The following is a 24,399-nucleotide window of genomic DNA, read 5'->3' on the forward strand; positions in this document are numbered from 1 at the left end:
ATCCGGTTATATTCCGAATCAGAGCACCGGTTATCACTCCGGACACAAACTAACATACCTTTGATACAATCTTTGACCAAATATTTACCAAGAATTACTAATTTATTTAAGCAAATCGCTGGATTAAGTATTGGATTAATAATTGGGGAAAATACTAGGAAATAGTTCAACTCAGTGAACAACAGATACCAAGGATGCTGGCTGATGAAGAAGACGAAGTAATCTAGGTAGCCAATATAAGACTTAGCAGTACAGATAAATGTGGGCTCACTATTTGGCAAGCAACCGGTCACAGTCACCCTGTTTATCTCATGTCTTATAAAAGCTTATTAACGATTTATAAAGTGTTCACAAACTGATTAATAAATGAATTACAAACTATTAGTAAACCCTTTATAAGGGTAGTCTTATTGTAAAGTGGTACCGAATAGTTCAATTAAAATCAGCGGCAAAAAGAAAAGTCTTCAGCCTGGATTTAAAAGTATTAAGAGTTGCAGCAGACCTGCAGGTTTCTGGGAGTTTGTTCCAGATATTTGGAGCATAATAACTGAAAGATGCTTCTCCAGTTTTAGTTCTGACTCAGAAAGTAGACCAGTCCCTGAATACCTGAGAGTTCATAATTTAGCAGGAGAACAGAAAATGTATTTTGGCACTAGACCATTCAATGCTTTATAAACCAGCAGCAGTATGAAATCAATTATTTGACACACAGGAAGCCAGTGTAAAGACTTCAGAACTGGAGTGATGCGATCCACTTTCTTAGTGTTAGTGAGGACTCGATGAAGCATTTTAAGGATTGTTTAAAAGATTAATGTAGTTAGTTTTACTAAACAATGACCTCAAGAGAAAAAATGAATATATTACCTCATCACCAGTTTTGCACTTGACCTTGTCATTAAATAACAAGGATTGTGGGATGTGTGTTGAGTCTAAAAGGCACCTTGGGCCATCAAAGGTGCCTAATAAATTCTGCAAGCAGAATCTCAAGTACACAAAGATGAGAGCTAATGCATTTTTTTCTGTTTCATCCTTATCTTTTCAACAAAGAAGTGTCTTTTAAAGAGCTATCTGTCTCTGCTTATGTCCTCAGAAGACAGGTTTACATAAGCTTTTAGTTCAACTCTGCCATTAAGAGCTACGAAGCCATTTATTACAAGCAGTATGCATCTCTGCACCCTTTCATTAACATACTTTCTTCTACTTTCATCTCACTGGCAAAACATTTTTTGTTGTTGTTGTTTTTCTTTCATTTGCCACTGCACAGGGAGGAGGGAGAACATTAGTCATAGTGATGTTGATTTTTGGTGATTCACAAACCCTATTACTAAATGACAAAATAGGTACGTCTGGTGCTACATATTGATTCTCTGAGTTACATTTGAAGCTGTTGCTACACGGTGATGCTAGCATGTTAATGATGCAACCACACACCAACCCTCTCACAGAGCCACTATAGTATACTTGTTTAAAACCATGGTATTTCTTATTATTGATATGAATTGAATAGGTCTCTGCCGTTCTTGATACTGATTTTTAAACAGAACGTAGTGTGAGCATTGGGGTGAGAGTTCATGTGTTTGAGCATGCGCAGGCTGTTCTGAAGTTGTTGTAAGAGAGAATTGAAAGTAATAAATGGAGACGGTGTTTGTGACGCTCCACAAGCCCTAACACCTCGGACGCTCCAGTAGCATTAAGCCACAAGAGAATCATTTCTGAACTTCACAAATACCTCTAATACTGAATCCAGTTCCTCATCCTACCTTGAAGTCCTTGATGCCGTTGTAGATACTGGCAGGGAGGATCTTGTTCTCCCCGCAGCTCCGAGCCTCTGTGACTATCTCGATGACTTGCTCCAGGGCACAGCGCATCCTCTGGAACACGGCGTCCTTGTTGATCCGCGCCGACTCGCAATCTGGGTGCCTCAGGCAAGTCTTGGAAAGGAATTCGATGTGAAATATCAAAAGTTTGTTCCCTCTCTTACTCTTTTGAACTCCTACCCTTTTCATGCCTTACAACCACCATTATTCACTCTCGTTGTATTTTGAATGATTACTTGACTTAGAGTATTACCATAGATCGCGGCATTTGAGAAGCCTTGAAATGAAATAAACTTGAGAAGGCCATTCATCTTTTAAGGTGGACATAATCCATAACCCTTGCCCAAAGGTTCAGTGTTGGAGTTTACCTTGGAGGCTGTGAGGAGCATCATGGTGCATTTCTCCAGCACTGCTCTGGCCGCCGCCATCCGTGCTTTCTTCTTCTCATCCTTTAAGTCCTACAGCACAAACACACACACAAACACACACACACACCAGATGGTAATGGGTGGCTTTTCCTTTAGCTGCAACTTCTAAGACCTCTCTGGGTGTCCGATGGACATGAAGCATCAAAAGCATGTGACACATCTCTTTCATGCTGGTATAAAGGGACACACACATGTGACATATATTCCTCTCCAACCTTACACACAGATGAAGCTTCCCAAGTTAATTACCTTCTAATAAAAAGAGACGCTTCCAGAATATGAAAGAAGATGTGTGTGTGACCTGCAGCACCCCCCTTCATGTATCCCAATCAGAAATAGACAGCTCGAATTAGGTATTTGGGGATTTGGAAAAGGCAGCTGAATCAACTCCTCTCCCATTACTATGCCATAGATTGCAAAGATGATGTGATTATCTGTCATTATTTTTGCCTCTGTGCTCGTCTGGCTTCAATAGACGAAGATGGTGGATTTTCTAAAGGGCTGTGTGCTTGTGCATGTATTAAAGTGCATGAGTGGGAGTGAATATGAGAAAAAATGACAAAGAAAACCAGGTGGCAAATGAGTAAAGGGAGCATTAGCTGTGTTGCGTTGTGGAGGGACATGATGTGTGTTTCAAAACACGTGCTGTGAACAAATTCAAAAAGACGGCTGGTCGATCCTCTCCCTGTCTAGATATCGCAGACGGTGCATTTTACATCAGCTTCTGCAGGGAAAGCGCTTTAGCTGCAGAGGCTCAATGTATGCATCAAAGAAGGATTAGCAGTCTTTGACAGAACAAAGATAAAAACCCTTAGTTGGCCTGTTTTCCTCACATTTTTAAGCAAAAGTTTTGTTTTGCATATGCGCTATTCCCAAAGCTGATATTTGCAGACAGAATGCATCTCTGAAAGCATAGGTCAGTTTACATCAATAATGAATTATGATGCAAACAGTGTTTGAGCAGTATGAGTCATAACTGACCTGCACATTTCCCTTTTATGAATTGAGACACGGATAAGGAAAAAAACAATAGATACCCAAAGAAAGAACAAATGTTTTGAGAAGAAGCTTCGTGAGTTCGTTATTTTGTGGTAAGAGCAAATATTTCATGCCTGAATGATTGATTTATTGAGTTGACTGCTCATTTATGGTGTAAGTGCAGCAGGTTTCACAGTCAAGTCAAAACCACTGTAGTGCATCTACATGAGTGAGCATAATGTACTTGGAATTTATTGAATTAAAGTCACATCACCCAATGTTTATAAACTAGACTATATCCATATGTAAGACCACAAATACATTTCATTTATTGAATAAAACGTTATAATGTGCTGACAATTTAGACACTTTAAACCAACAAGAGTTGGTTTCTTCACTTGCTACTCACGTTCTGTCTGTCTCCAGTGAGGTGGGCAAACTCCACCATCTCGTTGCCAAACTGGCTGAAAATCTGTACAAATTCCTGGAAGGTGCTGACTCTTTCCAGATGGTCGAGGGTAACAAGGACCTAAGAAGAATGGAAGATCAGAGTAGTAAGGTGAAAGCCCCCTTATGGTTGTGTTCTTGAAGTCTTCGCACACTGAAACAACCTATTTCTGTTATTGCAAGATATCAGCAGGAGGGACAAAAACAACCCTGAAGCCTTTCCTCACAACAGAACCAAGAGTAAAAGTAATTGGACGGTCATGTATCAATATTTTAGATTTGTTTGCATTGCATTTGGGTTACTCCTGTGTGACTATTTAAGTGTTCTCCCAAAATAAATCAGCTGATGAAGTCGTTCCAAACCTGCATTTTAGTTAATAGCAGTCTATGTAGATGCTAATTTAGCTGCAGAGGGCTAGCTGGCAGCGCTAACGCAGTATCTTTTATCCCCACCAGACAAAGAGGAGGAAGAGATGTAATTGTGTTTGCCGGTAATGGAGGACAGGGGGCTGTCGACTGTCTGTCCAAACGAGGCTAACCAGTCCTGATAAGGCCCCCTGTTTCCATTCTTGGCTCAGTCTACAGCTACATCCGTATCACACTGTCTGGATAAGAGCATAGCCAGGTACGATGGAGGGAGAAAGTCTCTTGCTCTGCGTTTTTATGTGATCACTAAATGTGCTGTTCCCTCCAATTACCTCCAGAGTAAGAGAGCCAGTGCTTATCTATTAGGAAATAAAAGGATCCAGGATGGTATTTGCGTAACTGCCTGAGTGTTTTATTTAGGCATGGCTAACCTTTTTGTGTGTATGTGTGCAAGAGACTAAGCAATAGAGCTTATCTATATCATTTTAAGGAGGTAGTTTGCATGTCTCACCTTGTTGCGTGATGTGATTATCTGTTTGATGACGATGCGGTCAGCCAGGACCAGGACTTTAGTGACTGAAGAAAGGAGTAAGCGTGCAGCCTTCACCATCCCGGTCCTCTCATTGAACACTGTGCCACATCCTTCTGACTGGGATGGCAAGGGTGATCCCGCGTCTGTCAGCTGGGCTATGGCATCACCTAAATGAGGAGAGAAGGGAAGTATTTGGTTCAGCAACAGAGATAGACTGATATACTGGCCGGGTTGATATATTGTATTTCAGTATGGGGATGCAACAATCGATTCAATGGATATCTGCATTGTACCGATCCCAAACTAGTGCGCTTTTTCTGCATAAGGCTTCCCCTCTGCATTGAAATAACTAGGAGCAAACAGAACTTCAAACATGACAGCTCGAATATATTTGTAACCCTAAGTGGACATACATTGAAGATTGTTTTTAGGCTTGTGCTTGTTTTGATTACATTGAGTTTGACAGTTCATGAGACTTTTGGTTGGACTGAGAGCTTCTGTCTGTCAGATGATTCAGGAAGAGTCCAGTTGAAGAGGGTGACTCAGAACACGCCGGAGGGTTTACAGTTCCCATCTGGCCTGAGAGCGCCCAAAGGTTCCCTCTGAAGAGCTGGAGGATGTGGCGGCTAGCCAGAAAGACCTTTAGGCGACTTTGCTTTGCCGGCTGCCACTGAGATCTGGACCCTGACAAGAGGCAGAACACGAAAGGATGGGTGGACAAATGATAATTTCCTAAAGGCCCTCAGTCAGACAACACAGCAGCGTGATGTCCTTCCAATCTGCCACTCTTCACCTCAGGGAGAACATATCGTCCTAGGCAAGATGAAACACAATGGTACTATATTCAGCACAATGTTGTGACAGCTATGCAAGCCTGACCGAACACTAATGGCATGCTTTCTGTGTGACATGACACAACTAAGACCCTCACAATTTATACATGGACAAAACATGCAAATGCGAAATATACGTTGAGCATCAGACTTTCCAGACAAGAAGAAAATGTCCAGAGTTCAGGGTAAGAGGGAGGAGAGAAACTCTCAGAAAAGAGGGGGAAGGGTATATAGCTAGGTCTCTATCGGGTCATACAGCTTGGCAGTCTTTTCGGTTTGGCTGTTTTTTTAAAGAAAGCAGCACTGACAAACTGATTGCATCCGACAGGCAGCTTTTTTGGTGCCAGCTCCGCTAACCAGTTAAAACATCTAGGCCTGGCTGGCAAAGGATGCTCAACCCCCATGACACTAGCACGGGGGAAGATGGAGCCGACTTTACCCTTCAAATCCAAGAATATGAATGGTTTGGACTGGGGGATGGATTTGCATGAGCTTATATGTAAAACAGAGAGCTGGTACCTTAGTTTCATTATTCTAGAGACCTTTGTAACTCTCTAGAAGCATCTGTTCCCTGTAAAAAACATCTTGTTCCTACATTGAAAATCATGCTTCAGGTGTAATGAATTCTCTTTCTTTCTGTTTGACATGTTAGATTTTATTCATCAATGAAAACTTGAAAAGGCTGATCCTGGATGTGTTGGTGCAGCGCTTGTAGACAGTAAATCTTGCATTTCTCAATTGAGGGCAATGTCTGTCCGCATGTTAGTCGATTGCATTAAAACTTGAGAAAGATCTTTATGCCCCCACAGGATTACTTTGTTGATTCATTCACTTTTAATCTAGAGCTATAACCAGCTGAACTTTGGTTTGGTTTGGTTTGGTTTTGGTTTTGGAAATACTTTGGTTTATAATGAAATACCTTCAAAACTAATCCTACTCTGGGTTTATTGCTAATTAGCCAACACTAGCATGCTGACAATGCTAAACTAAGATGGTGAACATGGTGAACAGTGTCGAGTACGCCTGCTTGGTAGCACATATCTTCCGAGTCACTTGCTTCAGAAGCGAGGCAAGAATCCTTCCTGGCATTTGGAAAACGAAGAGTGGAACAGGCAAGCAAGTGTCATATGAGAGGCCCCGCCTTACATTTTCCGCCACAGATTTGGGGAAATTGGTCCGTGCGCAAAGCATTGTGGGGATTTTAAGACCGCGGAGTCTACACATGTGCAGCTTCGAAATTTCTTGCTACGAAGTACGCCGAGCTCGGTAGAATTCCAAGTATGCTGGACATTGGAACAGTCCTTCGGCGGCACTCGATGACGTAGTATGCTTGAAATAGTGGCTCTGGAGCAGCCTTCCTCGACATTGAGAAACACCCAGTATCTCTGCTACACATAAGCAAAAGAGTTTAGCTCAAAGTATTACAAAAATGTTTTTCTGTATAGTTTATACATCATTCATGAGTGAAAGCTCAAAAAGGTAAATACTTGTGTGTTTGAAAAGTGTTAAGAGGTAATCTTATTCCCATGTTTTACCAATTGATTGCCTAAACATGTAGTCCAGTATTAAAAATACTGATGAGCTATGGTTTTATTTTGAATCTTCCTACAGTCATATCTTGAATCTTATGATATGAGTAGAAAGATGAAGTGAGACAGCGGTTTGTGAATGTGAGAATGACACTGAGAGACTGAGTGAAAGAGACAGAGACAGAGATCCAACACAGATTGCCTCCACTGACCTGCCTCATTGGATCTGTTCACTGCTCTGATGACGGGCGGCATCTAATTAAAGAGTGCTTTCAGCCTGCCTTTATTTCATTCATTATAGCGCACAAGACTGAAGCCTGCCTGATTAAACTCTCCCTGCGGCTAGGTATTAGAGAATGTCAATCCATCACTAACTAGCCCTTCTCTCTCCTGGATACTAACAGCTTCAAAAAAGTGTTTATTTGTGATCTCTGAAAATGTCTCTATCATTTTATTAAATGGTCAGAGAGACAGCAAGTGTTGGCTTTCTTCTTAATCAGTAAACTGTGTAAGGAATGCAAGGCAAAACTGTGAAAACGCCTTCCTAAGAGGAAAGTGAGAACTAGAATAAATTAGTCGCAGCGGGTACACACATCCAGACAATTGCAAATGCACACACACACATAGGCTTCACTAGGCCTCACCTATACACACATTCACACGCACATTTTCTCATCAGTCTTCTCTCCCCCTCCCACCAGCACTTCTTTGTCAGAGTTTAAGCGTCTTTACAAATCAACGCTGTGTGAGGATTAAATGCTCTGCTATACATTTGGTTCCCCCAACATAAACCTATTATCACGATGTTGTGACTAAATTCTTATGCAGTGGGATTTTGTTTCCGCTGTGCTCTGCAGAAGGCTAAATGAGGTCCTTGTTTTGCCTGATAAGAACTAAGTTTCACAAGCAAGTGATGCCAACTATCTAAACAAGAAAGTGTAAGAAAACTTAGAAAGACACCAAGATACAGGGTTGACGTGTGCCTTGGGTGTTTTTTTGATTAAATGTTAATAGCTAAAGCTTGTAGGAAAGTGTAAAAACACTGAAAGAAACACATTTCTGACAAAACCATCACCTCTTCTGTCTCGGGTTCAATAAAAGCTGACAGTCCCATAAGAACGATCCACACATTCTTGTTCCTTCACACTGGTTGTCACTGTTTCCACCCCTCCCACAACCCTCTGAACCTCTTTGTCTCTCTCAGTTGTTTACTGTTTTGCACTCGAAATATCCATCCATGACATGTCTGACAGCACACATTGGGCGAGAGGCAGACCTCAACCTGGATAGTTTGGCAGTCTATTACCTAACCTGCATGTTTTAGAATTGGAAGGAAACTGCAGAAAATTAGATGTGGGGAGAAATATAAGCCACACACAGACAGGCCCAGACAGCAGATTTAAACCCTGGGAAAGAAATGAGGGGTCTGACCTCAGGTGGAGAAATGTTCTCTACGTAACTCTGAAGAAATCTATAAGGCAGTGAACATCGGGAAAACTAAAACTTTCAATCTTGCCAACAGCCTGCCGCATAACGTTTCTAAAAGTGTTTTTTAAGAACTTATTATGCAGTGCTTTTTCAAGCCAGTGCAGACACATTTGCTCCCTCTTTCTACACAGCGCCCTTGGGTGAAGAAGCCCTTTTTGCAGCCTTTACTTCCAACCTAATAACAACAATGTCTTCAGAACACTCTGGAGGTCCTCTGGTGTAATAGTGTCTGTCAGCCACGCTGTCCAGACAAATCGAAATCTGCTTAAATTTGATAACACTTTGAAGCCCCAAGCTGAGGCCTGATGCTTTATGAAACTGTCAGTTTATCTTAACAAATAAACACCGATAAGTCTTATTCGCTGACCAGCTAGAACAACCTTAATGGACATTTCTGAACACCCTAAAGCCATGGCAATGTATGAGACAGAAATATACAGTGTTTATGAACAAGACTTTAGAATTTCGGTTTAAAAACACAGATGTGACCACAAAACAAGTGCTGTTTCTATCTACCCCTGAAGAGGAACACTAGAGCAGTGGTTCCCAACCTGGGGGGCGCTAGGCCTCAGATGATTTAAGGCCAAATATCATATTTAGACTTTTTTTTTTTTTTAAAGCAATAAATGATTGTCATTAAAAGCCTTGTCTCTACATTACAATAAAATATGAAAAATAATTGATTAATTAATTTGAATAACAATTCAAGTTAGTACTATTAAAGGCATAAAGAAGTAATGTATAATTCTTTCTTTAATAGAAATGTTTCTTCTGCCCGTAAAGCGTCCAAACCGGGCTTTTCTGGATAAGCGCATTTTTAAAACATAGTCATTGTCCATGCCGGTTTCAGTTGAATTATTTGTCAGAGTTGCTCCAATCAGATCGGTCTCCTCCATTTTGTAGATTATTTACGGCTTTTGAATCCACATAAACACATCGGCTTACTTTGAGCATGTGTTTTAAACAGTTTAATCCCTTTGTGAATTGTTTCCACTTGCGCCGTCCTTTAATTTCTTCATACAGCGGGAATCCAATTGACTTCATCCTGAGTCCAATAACCATCAAAGCCACTCCAATAGTGCTCCTTAATTACCCCCTTCATCCTCCTTTAACAAAATACTTCACATTCATCCAGTTTGTGACAGGAGTTGTAGAGACTTTTAAACTTTAATTACCGCTGTTGCGCCCCCCCCCTTGTGTGTGTGTGTGTGTGGGGCGCAACTTCCAACAGGAGTCATTTGGGGGGGCTCTTGGGAAAAAAGGTTGGGAACCACTGCACTAGAGGATGTATTGAGTTGCAGTGACACAAAGTGATTCAGCCAAAGAAACCCACCTGCCCTGCGAGCCTCGAAGCAGGCTTGCCCCATCTCATCCTTCAGCTCTTGGTTCTCTGAGGCGATGGCCTCTCCAACGGCGACAAAACGTCCCACAGCCACGCTCACTGCCTGGCCCACCCTGTGTATGGCTGCTAGGGTGCGCTCAGACTTATTTGGCTTGTCTTTATGGTTGATCAGAGTTGTGATCTATGTGGAGAAAGAAAAAAGGAAAAATGTTGACACAAACCTCAAAACCTGGAGGAAGTTAAATAAATACATTATTTGAATGGCTGCACAATGCCTCTGTAGAATCATTCTTAAAATATGCTGCGATAAAAACTGAACACTATCTTTGATAATAGAACATGTTTAGCCTGGAGATCACACACCATCTGCTTATCAGGAGAGAGGAGTTTCCAGCATCCACCGCTACAAGTAGAGATAAGGTTTTGGAAACGGCACGTGGATAACCTACGATTCGTGTCAGAAGGAGGGTAAGTAGTGTGCGAAATACCCGTCAATAATCGGGGGGTGTCCCCATCTCCTGTTTATTGCGCAATTTACCGGTCGAAGATTTCTCAATATGCAGTAGGCCTATACAATATTTAATGGATGCAAGCCAAGACAATCAGTAGTCTATAGCAGCGTTTCTCAACCGGGGCGCCGCCTGGCCTCTTCAGGGGTGCCGTCAAATAATTCTATATTCTGACGTTCATATGAATGAATGAATACGCGACCGTTAAAGAGCCGTCTGTTTTCGCTTCCATGCGAGGAAATGCTTTTGCCAGCCAAAATAGAAGATATGTGAATAAATGTTTTGAATTATGAATACTGGACATAGTAAGCTTAAAAACATTTTAGTGACCATTGCAAGTGACAAATACATATCATAATTTGAGAACCCCCTCTCATTTTGCTGTTGAGGATTTCAGGGGGGCTCAGGTGTTAATCAGGGAGGGTCGAGCTCCCCCAGACCCCCCCGTATGTTGCACACTGAGGGTAAGCATGTCAACAGAACACACGCATCCTATCTCCAAATCTTCTTACACAACATTTTATAACATTTCCAAAATGAGAAGCAACAAACACAGCAGATGGGACACACGCGCACTTCTTCTGTGACATACAAAGGATAGTCCACCACTGAATACAACAACACACACACATTAAACTCAGGTGGGGCCTCTTAGTGATAATTGAGGGTATGAATTATGAATGGGAACAGTAAATTATCATCAATTATTCATTGATTGCTTTCACTCTCTCCAGCTGTTATCATTGTGGGTGTCAGTGTGTGTATGTGTGTCAAACCATTTGGGTCAGGGAGTGCTGGGTTGGGATTTTAATTGGTCCACAGCTGCAGGTGGTCAAAGTGGGGAGTCTTTAGCAGAAAAGCCTTTGAACACGTGCTGGTTCTGTTACGCTCAGATGGCTCTTTCAACACGCCGCATCTTGACACAGGACCACAGAAGTGAATGAAATGCTTTGAAATGTGTTCAGATATGTTTGACAGTGTATAACACAATATCCCTGAGAGGAAAGTGGAAAGGGTTTTTTGTGGCTCAGCAAGTGACAGGTAACACACACACTAGGGCTGCACGATATTGGAGAAAAATGAAAATTGCGATTTCCCCCCCGCCCTGCGATATATATTGCGATATGAAAACATACAGGAATTGAAGAAAAGACGCGCAAGTTTTCCTTTTGTAGCAAGCAGCAAAAGAATTGTAACATGACGTGTTTGAGTTAATTTGCCTACTTAACATCGCAAGTCCTAAAAAAATAAAAAATAAAGTTTTTTTTTTAAGTTGTCCTGTGATGTGAATATTGCGCATATCGCGATTATCGTCACAGCGCGATATATCGTGCAGCCCAACACACACACACACACACACACACACACACACACACACACACACACACACACACACACACACACACACACACACACACACACACACACACACACACACACACACACACACACACACACACACACACACACACACAAGGATTTTGTAATCTGGGCTCTTCGTTTGCTTTCTAATGAAGCTACATACAGTTAAGTAGGACGATTGTTAGTCTTTTAGTACCAAAGTCAACCCAACAATACATGCAACAGCCAAAAGAGGCTTTTTGTAATTATTCTCTCAATTTCTTCATTATTATTTTCAACCGATTGATTGTTAGCTCAATAAACATCAGATAACAGTGAAAGAAGACCAACAAAAGCATAGACTTGTTATATTTGAGAACCTTAGCCCTCGAATGCGATTCATTTTGGCTTGAAGGATGTGAACAATAATTGTGTTTATTTTGATCGACTTGTGATTTAAAAATGATGAAAAACGACACAATGAAAAAGTGATTAAAAAGAAAATAGAGTACACCAAATGAAGCTGATGCTCCCTCGTTCTTCCTTTATTGTTTCTCTTCTATAACTGCCCCTTTTTAGAACCATCTCTGTCACCAAATGTTTGAAGAAAAACTGTAGATCTACGATAGAGAAAGTAAAACTGCTTTTTCCAGAGGTATGTCTTGTACTTTTAACTGCTGTACCAAATTAAAAAAATCCAACAAAGATCCCGACCCTGAACAGGATCATAAAGCAGCTCATTTGGCCCGTCACTCTCCACTTTATCATCGTGAGCCCACAGTCCCCCAAACAGAGCAGGACACTCCGGAGAAAACACAGACACGGGCTGGATTGACGCAGTCTAAAATAAGGGCCCAGTGCCACATGATTCAGAGCTATGTCATAAACAGACTGTCTTAGAACGTCATGTGGCATTTATGTTATACAAGAGACATTTCTGTGACGTAGAAATGATTCAAGCATCTGTCTATTCTTGAAGACTCTGTGTCTGAATGCAGAGAAGGGCATGGTTGTTTTCCCAGATGACTTGTACAAGCAAATGGTGACACTCATGAACACTGAGGCTGGCACTGATCCAGTGTTAAAGGACAGGGAAAGCATGAGGGAGGAACTTAAGCCTGTGCATGTGTGAAGGTAAACAAACAGCAGCCCCTGAGGCTCAGAGAGAGAGAGAGAGAGAGAGCAGAGGGGAGGCAGCAAAAGAAAACCTGATTACAGATCTTCCTGCGCTTCTTCTACAGGCAGCAGATGAACTGGGGGTGAAGTAAGTTATACAAGTTTAACGCATCGTGTCTGTGAAAACACAAACAGAGAGAAAAAGTCAGTGAGTTAAAAGATAGGCAGGGAGAGAGAGCGGAGAGTAACGACCACTTTGAATTTCCTCCATGTACTAGGTGGGTACGTTTTCTGGGCTGTGCAAACAGGAACAGAGCAGGGTGGGAGAACATAATATTGATACAGTGCCATAGCAGCAGAGAGGCCATTGTGTGTGTGTGTGTGTGTGTGTGTGTGTGTGTGTGTGTGTGTGTGTGTGTGTGTGTGTGTGTGTGTGTGTGTGTGTGTGTGTGTGTGTGTATCAGAGGAACTTGTGTCATTTTCCACAGACAGAGAAAAGAGAACACTCATTCTACATTTGTTAAAGAACCCTAAAAAAGAAGATTGCATTTCAAGTTAAAAAAACAGGTTATTACTGCTGGGTATCAAGTGAAACCTTTGGATATCATAGTAACCAAGACTACAGAGGGCCAGACATTACATTTCAACTTTCAGCAACTTTAGTTGATATTTTGATACTCTAGACTTGCATTGGTTGATAACAGCTTCACCCCTTACAGACAACTGTTGAATCATTAAAGCAAATGCTGGAAGTTTACTGTATATTTCACTGCAGCCCATCAATTAAAAACCTCTCCTCTCCATTCATTCTTCATCTCTCTGTTTCACACACACCCTCACTGCACCATGCTGCTGTACTCTGCTGCACTCCAGCAGTGTTTGAATGCCAATGAGCTCTACCAACCAGGCAGCATCCGGCCCAAAGCCTCCACAACTCCACTGAGGATTTGCAGGATTTGAAATATGTGGCACATAAGCAGAACTGTTGCTTCAGATGCAAAGTCAGACCTCCGTCAGGTTTGTTTATTGAGAGGGATAACTGGTTATGTCCCCGGTGTAAAACATTTTTATTTTCTACTTTTTAATGTAATAAATGTGGTGGGCAAATTCAAATCCTGATCAACCCCTTATTTCTCCCCTGGTACACATTCAGTCAATTCCCAACCGTCCACCTTTCACCTCTTTGTTATCCCTAATTAGGAGGACAATTACAAGGCCAATAAAAACAAAATCAATAGCTTACTCTGAGTAACACAATACACCAACAGAGCCCAAACATTTGGTTAGCGGGAAACCTAGACCGACACTTCAAGGCCACAGTGAGCGACTATAAATCAGAGGGTAACAAAAGCTGGAAACATTTGTGGCTGCCTCCCATGGCGACTGAATGAGCTCCATTGAATGGTCAAGCTGGGAGAAAGTTTGCTGTTATCCGAGTCATTCCTTCACTCGGCCTGCATGGCTTTTTATCGTTGTGATTCTTGGATAATGCAATAGTATAAATGGCAGTGCTTATGAAAGACAAATTGAAAACCTCTCTCCCCGAGGCAAATGTGCGACATTTTTGGCATTCAAAAACAGCAACAAATCTCTCACAAACAAAGGCAGCAAGACAAAAGTGAGTGTGAACAAGCTGGAGGCCTGACGAGGCTTTTATTGAACATTCATTGTAGCCATTGATCACAATAGCTGCTTTCCTGGCAAGTGTTATATTGGCATGCTTATTTGTTTGAATAGTATATCTGATTCCTTTAAGCTAAATGTACTTGGCCTGTTGACAAGAGTAGCTAACTCAAACTTACATTTTAATCCAGATCAAAAAGATGAAATGAAAAGTTAAGCAAATCCTAGCAAAGAAACTCACATCACATTCAGCCATTAGCAGGACAACTCAATAGGATTTCCACATGTGGGGGTGTGGATCAAAGAAGGAACGTTATCCATCCGTAGTGACAGCAGTTCTTTTTTATTTTGTTTAGTGAAGCTGTGTGGGTGTGGGCTGTGGATACAAGTTACTTTACTGCCGTAGTAGCGCTACATACTTGTTATGTGTATAGACAGGAAGTAATTGGACAGTAGCTTGTGTGAAGACAAGGAGAGAAGGAGACAAGGGGGAAACAAAGATGGAGGTTTCGTTCATGTTTGTGTTCTGACATTTTAGTTAAGTGAGTTTGTCCTTGTTTATGTGAAACATAATTTCTCCATTTGTGCTAACTTTGGAAGCTTTCTATTTCCGTACACTTCAGATTGTCGGTCCAATTACACAAACTCTACAGCATATAAACACTTTGTTAAAGTAAACAGGAAAAAGAATACTTCCAGGTCTCATTTCAGCACATTACCGCACAAAGGGATCATTGTCGCAGGGAGAGCTGTACCTAAAAAGGACAAGGACAGGGTTTTGTCTTTTCCATGATGATAACGCCTGGAGGTTTCCAAACTTTTTGTCTTTCACAGTATCAGCACTTAAAAAAGCCAGGGTTTTGCTGGGCAGGCGGAGACGTGGCTGTGTTTTCACAGGGGACCGCCAAGAGAATGAAAAAACATAAGAGAAAAAGGATGAAAGTTGTACTGAACATGCACTTTAATGGGTTAGCAAATTCCTTCCAAATTGGCTGTGAGCGTGAGCAGACGGGAGTTCAACGCTGGTCCACAGCCAGACTGGAGAAGCGATACAGGGAGAAGAAAGGAGAGACAAGAGAGCTAGGAGGAGAGTGCATATAGATATATAAGGAGAGGGAGCAAGGGAATAAAGAGTAGGACATAGGCATCACACTTTATTATGACTTTTTCCATCCTCACTATATCTGACACTTTTCTTCAATCTTTTTTAATTCCCTTTCTTCTATCAACACATTTATCTCTCCTCTAGAAGTTTTCTGTGCGCAGTACTGTAAAGGAGTCAAGTCTGTCTCTAGAGCATGGCCGCTGCAGTACAGTGCAGTGTGATACGGTGCAGTAACAGCTCTTGATTTTTTTAAGCTGCATCATTTGGGGTATACTGTGAAACCATGTGCAAAGAACGGCAGAAATAGTAGAGCTGCTGCACCGTCCAATTCTTACACTGCAACATCTGATTAATTAGAAAACATATGCCCTTTCATCCCCCAATGAAACAAGTACATTTCTATAGGCCTAATTTCAAGCACACAATGCACAATCATTTGACAAATTGGTCCAAACTAGTATGCCAAGTCTTCTGGAAGCAGTTGGTCATTACTGAAGAAAAACATTAGTGCAACTTACCAGGCTAGCCAAAGTACACCCATATTCTGCAACAATGCGTCATGCCCTCATCTGGCAATTGTAAGCTGCACTTTTGTATGCTTTCAGCTCCCTACGGACACTGGTTAGAGTTACAGAGCTACTGGGAGCAAAACGCAACTTTTTTTGGAGTAGGTTGATAAATTACAAACCACAAGGCAGCAAATGAATCAAGCCTAGAAGCTGAGCTGAACCTCAACCATATGTAGTCCTGACAGGTCATGCAATTTTAGGAATATGATTTTATATGAGGGGCTATTTTTCAATGGGTACTACCACACACACCATAAGTCTGTTTAAGTGGCCAGTTTTAAGTAGAAGTTCAATCTTTGTACAGATTCTAAGAACCTATAGGCGTTGATATCATGCCAAAATCACGTCTGCATTTGGGAGGAATAACGGAAACAAGCAGAAACTCAATTATTCTGGTGTAAAAGAGGTTAAAGAACCCCAGGCATCTGTATTTCTTTTCTGCCTATACATAAGAAGGATAAGTCTAAATTGGGGCCTCTTTTACGGCTCCCTAAACCAGTGATAGTGGCCTAACATTATGAGGCTGCATCCAAGCAGTGAAACCTACTTTCACCATCTACCTTTTCACCCCGCATAAACACACATCTAGCTGAAGTACTAGTTATAGAGATAACAATGGAGAGTGCAGTGGTTTGGAAGTAGTAGCTGCAGCCATTTAGGATAATTGAACACAGATGGGTTTAGCCTGCAAGACAGATCATTTCAAAGAAAAGATAATTGCTGCATGCCTATACAACAGCAAGACGACAGGGATAATACCAGCTGATTGCCAAAGAGAGGGGGGGGGGGGACATGGGGGGTGATGGATGTGGGAAAACCGCAGAGGCCAACAGAGGGGCAAGCTGACAGCCATGTAGTATAACCAACAAACAGATTATCATTCCTGTGTATTAAATCCCCAAAGGACAAGCATGTATTTGTGCTTATTTATTTGCGACTCTGTAAGACTTTCATTAGGTTATTATTGAGTTTTTAAATCGCAGTTGCATGAGAAACACGGATATGTCATTTTCAGATTTCTCTTTCTCGCCATAATTCTCACATCATTAGTTGTATATCACTACTTGCTGACAGAAAAATGACCAATGTTGCACCGTGTAAATCGGATAATCAAGTTGAAGATCTATTCATTTAAAAACGAGAATATGTTGCAGTTGTGTTTATAGCTTGTTTCTGAAAAAACTAGTACTGCTTTAAAAACACATTCAACAGTACAATTATATGGATATAATGGGTTATGATATTGCATTTCTGCCCATGGCAATGAATTATTCACATTTACAAATGCTATTGGAGGAATTTTGCTCGATAGTCAAGATTTGTTTTCTTTATGCCTCGGTACATTTTCAATATAGCATTACCCATGGTTAGGAACTCGTCCTAATGAGCAGTAAAAGTTTTTGGTTATGTTTTATTTTCATTGTCATGCATTAATGTTGTACGTTTTTCACAGCTGGTAATCATGGAATGGGTTAAGCTAGTTTTCACTTTGTTTGACCAAAGTCTAGGAAGTGGATAGGCTAGGTAAACATGGTGGGGAGGAAAGCGGGGGACATGTGACAAAGGTCATTAATCAGCCGGCGAGCATGTGACATGAACCTCCGCCCACTCGCGCATGACACGCAGCCAACGAGACAGACAAGCAGACGGACACTAATGGAGGTAGACACAGAGAAGTGGGGGTGTACTGAGGTTAGCAGATACAGAAAAAAAGGTCTGAAAGACAGTGACGAAAAACGAGTTGAATGCGATTGTATGTTTTTCAGACTGTGGCCCATTGGAGTTGTATGAGAGACAGGCACTGACTGGCCTTCAAACTTTGGCTCAGCAATCAGAGCTGACATTTGAATATGTGGACAGGCAGATTGAATCCACAGCAAACATCAGCAAAAAGGTTATCACAGATTAATAACAACTAGCTGTATCCCATTGTGTGTAAACCGACTACTCAAGAGGGAGAATGACCAACATTAGAGTATCATGACTGTAGTGAGTCTGAAAGACACATAGTGGGTGTGTTATGGATGCACTTGTGAGGCCTTTTATTCAAGAACTGAACACAACGGATATATTCAAAATCAACATAAAATAGCACATTTGAACTTTTTATTTTCTCAGAATTTACCTGATCAAATAATATGTAAATGACACATGATTAATAATCTGTCTGGGCATTTGATGCTTGCTTACTTTTATTTATTTTAGGTGTTTTTTTGGATTACAGGCATATTTCAGACATTGCTAGTGCATGTTATTCACATTTCCGGCCTAAAGAGACCTGACTGTACATTGCAAGTAGTGTAAACACATACATTAAATTGTTATGTCGTGTGTTGAAATATTATAATGAAAACAAGTTTTTAGCAGAAAGTGATACCACTGATCTTAACTAAGCAAGCTATTTGAGTGTTGCATGTGAGGTTACACAAATGGAAAGATGGTACATGTGACACTTGCTAAAACAGGTACCTTGGTCCTCTGACCACTGAGGTATGCCAAGGCTCATGATGCCTGCATAGTTTCATAGCATAGCTCTGGAGTAGAGACAGCCAATGAAACACAAACACACACACACACACACACACACACACACACACACACACACACACACACACACACACACACACACACACACACACACACAGCTTGCATTCAGCAGAGCACAATACCTCTTTTCATTCCTTCTTGCACACGTAATTCTCAGGATAGTAAGTGGGAGGGAGGGAGAGAGCGTCGGAGCCGGACAAAGAGAAAGTCAGGGACGGGTCAAGCAAGGAGAGAAGAGATGTGCCCTGAAAAACAACGTGGGTCAAACTCCCTCTGGCTGCCTCAATGTTCACCTGGCCCTTCTCCGGTGTACCTGGGGATAATGTGAGGGTCAGCTTCAGATACAGAGCAGCCCGAGGCGGTGGATCACCTGGGATCTGAGACCTACATGCACCGAGCTGTTCATACGGTAACTCCTCTGTGCCACAACCATTTACTTTACTGAGGAAACTCACTGACTGCCGCATGTTAAATATTATTTCTTTTTTTTGGCAGTCACGACTAGAGCTGGGTAACATTTGTAATACTTGTGTCAATACAGTACTCGAACAAGAGTACCTTAGTCAGGGGGAATATAAGCATGCTGTATGCTTGGTTAACATTAATATTTACACATGAACACACATGATATCAGTATCAATCCTCTCATTCAACAACTCTTGACAAGAAAGTAAATAGGAAAAATGTTGAACTGTTCATGTAACATAAGCAACAACAAGGGAACTCAAGCTTGGTTAAATATAAAGTCAGTCTAAAATTAGCAGTGGTAAAAAGAACATATCAAATTCAAGGATGAATAAAAAAAGATTGATGGAGAATCTAGCAATGCTTTCGATTCCAGCTTTCAATATTTGGGCGGTTTTCAACGGCTAAAATATTAACGCAGGACATTTCTACTAAATACTGAACACGGCTCTTCATATTATTACTACTCACTGTTCTAGAAAAAACTGAGGTTTGAGCTGCTTTTTTATTTTCATGGTCAAAGGCATAACATGATTTGCTAACTAAACTGTCATCTCTGTTTTCTTTTCCGCTAAATCTCTGCAGGTGACCGTGACTTTCCCATTAAAGCTGAGCTGACATCTAACCCTGAGTAGTCAACTGAAATGTTTGCTCCAGGCTCCTCGTATGACTCATAGCGCGGCAACGTGTCAAACACTATACTTTTTCCCCCTCAGCTTTTGTCGCACCACGGCACAACAGCAAGTGCTGCTGCAGTGTGCATCATCATTTTTTTTTTTAAGCAAGGAATTCAAGCCCTGTCAGATTAGCTGACTCACCATTAGGCCTTGGAATATAATGAAAATGCAGATATTTTTTACTGAATGAATCACTTAAACCAATTTCCCAATGAGCATATCAATCAAAGATATGTCTAATGCTGACAAAGCACACTTGCTTTTAAATCTCTTTTTTGGATCGGCCTTCAAACCAATGACAAAGGGAGATTACTTTGAAGGGAATATAAATCATAAAATGTAACAAAAAGTTGAATGTTGGTTGTGTTACTTAACTTCTGCAACCACGGTTAAAGTGAAGGGCAGTTGGCTCTATATTACAACAATCAGACAGTGCTTGCTTGGTCTATGAAGGTGTTTGCAAAGAAGCCAAGACAAAAGCAACATCGATTGTCAGGTTGGCACACAGCAGACAAAGGCAATGAACTAAGCTCATATTTTCCCAGGGAACATTCTCTGTCAAATAAACGACAAATATAATCCCACTTATTGCCTGGTATTACAACTTGGCATCGATCCTCGGTGCTCTGTCACGGTTCAAGTGTTCTTAGCCTCTCTGAAACCTCTCAGAGACAGATTCCCAAATAGAGGAATGGAAACATGGCCCATCAGACTACATATTTGTGATTGTTTCACATGAAGAGAAGTATTCTTCTAAAGGGCTTGGCAGCGGATGGCAAATAGAGGGGTAGTGTTTCCGCTCGGGAAGTCAAATCTAAGAGGAAAGCAGAACAGGCTGTGTGCTACCTGGTACTCCATCATGGCTGTCTAAAAATAATGGGAAATCTATCAAGTCTTAAGTGGGCCCACTGAGGGTGTAGAGCGGAGTCACTCTGACCTGAGCTAGTTGTTGTCACCGTGCGACAATCTTTGACAAGCAAAATGAAATCAGTCTTTATTAAAACAGTCATTCCCATAATACACGTTTATTCAAATGCTTGGTTCCCACGTGCTAAAAGCCATACTTTATGTTTGAGCGGATGTATAACTAATTGAAGTAAAAGATGTATAATGATACCCTGCTGACCTGGTTTGTTGTGCCATGACAGTAACACGTAATCTCTTTTGAAAGCAGAGCATTGCTACAGTGTAATCAGTCAGGCTGATATGAGGTGCAGGAAGTCTGGAGAAACCAGCAGCAGCTGATAAGAGAGAATGATAAACCTGGGAGAAAAACAGATGGACAGCTGTGATGGAGGGATAGATAGAGAATGGCAGAGGGCAGACAGTAAATAAGGGAAGAGGGTGGACAGCTAGGACGAAGAAAAACAGAAGGAAGGAGCTACAGTGGAAACAAAGCAAAATAAGTCTTTACCGACTCACTCTACTGTATCCAAAAACTTTTTAAAGAAATTGCTCTCTTTTATTCGAGTGACACTTCAGACAGACGAGATTACACAGTGTGACCTCTGAGTCCATGATCCTTGCTGGGGGGTAGACAAACACAACATGGCTGCGGATTAATTTTTGCTCTGTTAACCACGATCCAAGGTTAACTAAGACAGGAAAGGGGAGCAGAGGGAATCGATCTCCTCTGTTTGCAGAGCACCAAACCATGACACAAACTACTGTTGTGGTTCATCAACCTTGTTTCTCTTTAAAAACCCTTTTACAGATGTTCGTGGGAGAATAGTAAACTAGAAAATCAGATTACAACTAATGTAATAACAATATTGAATTAAACAGTGCACCAAGAGGTTTTTTATGAGCATGGATGACAAGCTGCATTTTATAAAGCCTCAGACTGATGTGCACATATAGCAATGCCAGTCAAATGACCTGTCTATTAAAATAAAAGAATGCATCTCTTACCATTAACGAGCTACTGTTATACATTTGGGGAAATACACTTTATGAACTTTGGTTTGATGGAGATTGATTTTCCTATTATTGCACAGTCTGATAAATATTAATAAAGCCAGCAGCAGGTGGACATAAAGACTGTAAATAGGACTAAACAGCTGGCCTGGTTCCGTCCTAATCTAACTTAATTCACATACCAGCACTTGTTCTAAATCTCACTTATTAACACATTTAATCTCATTGGTTTATCCAGACTCAATACATAAGGTTTTACATGGGGTTATGATGTACATTTCTTGGCTAGACGCAGTGATTGAAAATGTTTTTATGGATTAAACAAGCTAAATAATCCATCATTTTATTTTATTCTCTGGAACAAAGTATATTTAAAGTTCCCATGTCATGGCCATTTCTACAGATCATATTTCCATTGTTGAGGTCTACTAGAATAGATTTAAATTGTTCAATGTTCCAAACTCACGTTGGTTTCCCATACAGCATCTCTGTAAAGTATGTGNTGTATTCACTCTCTGTCCTAAACGGCTTGTTGGAGCTCCTGCCCCCCCGCCCCTCCCTGTGAGCCCACTGTGCTCTGATTGGTCGGGACGTTGCGAGGCTCGCTGCTGCTCGCCGCTGCTCGCCGCAACTCGCCGCTGCTCGCCGCTGCTGCGAGGAGCGGACAGGTTTCCGAGTCGGCGATACAGCAAAACACAGCGAAACTCATCCTGAGCACACACAAACACTCACAGCCGAAGTAAAAACAATAAGTGTGGCTTGATATTGAGTAAGAAAAAGGTTTATAGCGCTGTGAGAACGGGTCTGCGGAGAGCATTTCTCCGTGGTCCCAACTCGTCTATTACCAGGAGCTCTATGCAAGTCAATGGGGACTCCCTGTTAGTTGGCCAAGGGATCCTGGTGTGTGAGGTGCTCCGTGGATTGGTCCATTTGGGCCAATCCGGTCATTTGTTGTTGATTTGGGTATTCACACGTCACAGAACCCAGGAAGAAAACAATGAAAAATGAGAAATCTCCAACGAGGCGTTCTGGGGCAGCATAGACAGGTCTTTTCTGTTTTAGAGTTTTACTCGCAACAGGGTGTACTTTGAGGGTTTTTGACACTGCAGACCGTTGACATGCAGAACAAGCTACATAACACACAAAGGGATGGGTAATAACCGGAAAAGCATGACATGGGACCTTTAAATATATGTCTGTTTTATTAAGTTGAAACGTGGCACCATATTGTTGATTTAGTTAATGTTGTATAATATACTCTGTCATTCTCTCATTGTAGCTCTCATTCTACCAAAAATAAAATCTAAGAGTTTGGAGTTGAAATTGATATTTTCTACACTTGTTTTGATCAAAAAGCACAAAACAGAGTGTGTGTGTGTGGGGGGGGGGTTACTTGTCAAAGGCATCTGCCTGCAGCTAAATACAACATCTCACTTTAAGAGTGTAACAAATATTTCAAAGGCAGTGAAAAATCAAAACATGCATCTTCTTGATTTCAAAAGGATGTAAAATACCTCAACAACAAAAAAGGGAGGAAGATAGGATGAAACAAGTCATGTCAGGCTGCAACAAACCTAAAGCTGACAGAAACAACTCAAGACTCTGACAACACAACACATTTCATTTTCCCTATGATCTTACGGTTTTTACGTGGATCTATCATACTGAGCTTGACGGCACTGACATCTTTGATCTAAGCAGGTTTTTGCAAAACATCATGAACGCAATATCAAAGACATCTCTGGCCCGGGCAGAGGGGCAATGCAGGTGAGATGCCTCCCATTTGGAAATGTACACCGTATGCAATTACAATTTTCTCCAGGCTACACTGGGCCCTTTGTTCCATAGATGACAAGGTTATTTCATTCTCCTTCATAATTCTGCTTTGGATACATTTTTTACAGGAACATGGCAGTTTAATTTGGCAAGGAAACATCATATTTAGGGGAAAACACAGACATATCAAATATTACATCCATATGCGAGGTCTTCAATCTCTCCATTTGGCTGCTGGCAACATTCAGGGAGAAGTTTCATAACATCCAAATAGTCATAAAGAAAGCTTTGCCTGGACATCAATTCACATTTAGTTTCACTAATTGAATTAAGACTTGCAGCTCTGTAATAGAATATTCATATAATTGTATTAGGCAAGTTGTTACACTCCAGGAAGAGAGGAGGCAAAGAAAACAAATTAAAACACTTCAGGGGGAGGTTTCATTTGCAGAAATGGCATCTTGTTGTTGTGTATAAACAAACCAAAATGGGTAATTAATGAAAAGCTAAACCTGATCGCAAGATATCCTACAAGTTGATGAATTAAGATCAGTCTCAACTTGTGTTTTGACGCACCTTGAGACGAAAGAAACAGGGGGAAAGAGGCTGTAACAAATATTTTTCTTTGAAAACCTCTGGACCCTGCCAAAAAGTAGCCTAGAGCACTGTTCCTACTTTGTGTTTGCCATCTGACTCAAAATGTTGATTAACCCCCTCCATGATTTCTGTGTGCTGTTGAATTGTGATATGAAAGCACTTAAAATCTAAAAGATCCCAATCATGACAATTAGAGGCTCCATACTCTCAACATCATCATCATCATCATCATCATCATCATCATCATCATCATCATCATCGAGTAGAACACTCCAAAAATAAACGATGCAGCAGCCATTGCTCAAACAACAAGTGTTGTCTTCTTGGTCGAACATGGAAGACAACAGCATGGTTCCCTAGCTTGGAGGTATGAACACAAGAGCGTGGCCATTGGCTA

General features: G+C 41.2%; 1 protein-coding gene across 3 annotated transcripts in view; it reads right to left on the minus strand.

Annotated features, from left to right (window-relative positions):
• Nucleotides 1–24,399, minus strand: part of ctnnal1 (catenin (cadherin-associated protein), alpha-like 1) — a 48,248-nt gene that overhangs the window by 13,113 nt on the left and 10,736 nt on the right. For all 3 annotated transcript variants that reach the window (XM_010791651.1, XM_010791649.1, XM_010791650.1), the window contains exons 2-6: nucleotides 9,752–9,941; nucleotides 4,548–4,735; nucleotides 3,633–3,752; nucleotides 2,186–2,275; nucleotides 1,761–1,931 (exon numbers count right to left, since the gene is read on the minus strand). In XM_010791651.1, the coding sequence (XP_010789953.1) occupies nucleotides 1,761–1,931; nucleotides 2,186–2,275; nucleotides 3,633–3,752; nucleotides 4,548–4,735; nucleotides 9,752–9,941 (759 nt within the window). The remainder of the gene's footprint in view (nucleotides 1–1,760; nucleotides 1,932–2,185; nucleotides 2,276–3,632; nucleotides 3,753–4,547; nucleotides 4,736–9,751; nucleotides 9,942–24,399) is intronic.

The sequence above is a fragment of the Notothenia coriiceps genome, unplaced genomic scaffold (assembly GCF_000735185.1).
Source record: "Notothenia coriiceps isolate Sejong01 unplaced genomic scaffold, NC01 NC01_scaffold00035606, whole genome shotgun sequence".
Classification (NCBI taxonomy): domain Eukaryota; kingdom Metazoa; phylum Chordata; class Actinopteri; order Perciformes; family Nototheniidae; genus Notothenia; species Notothenia coriiceps.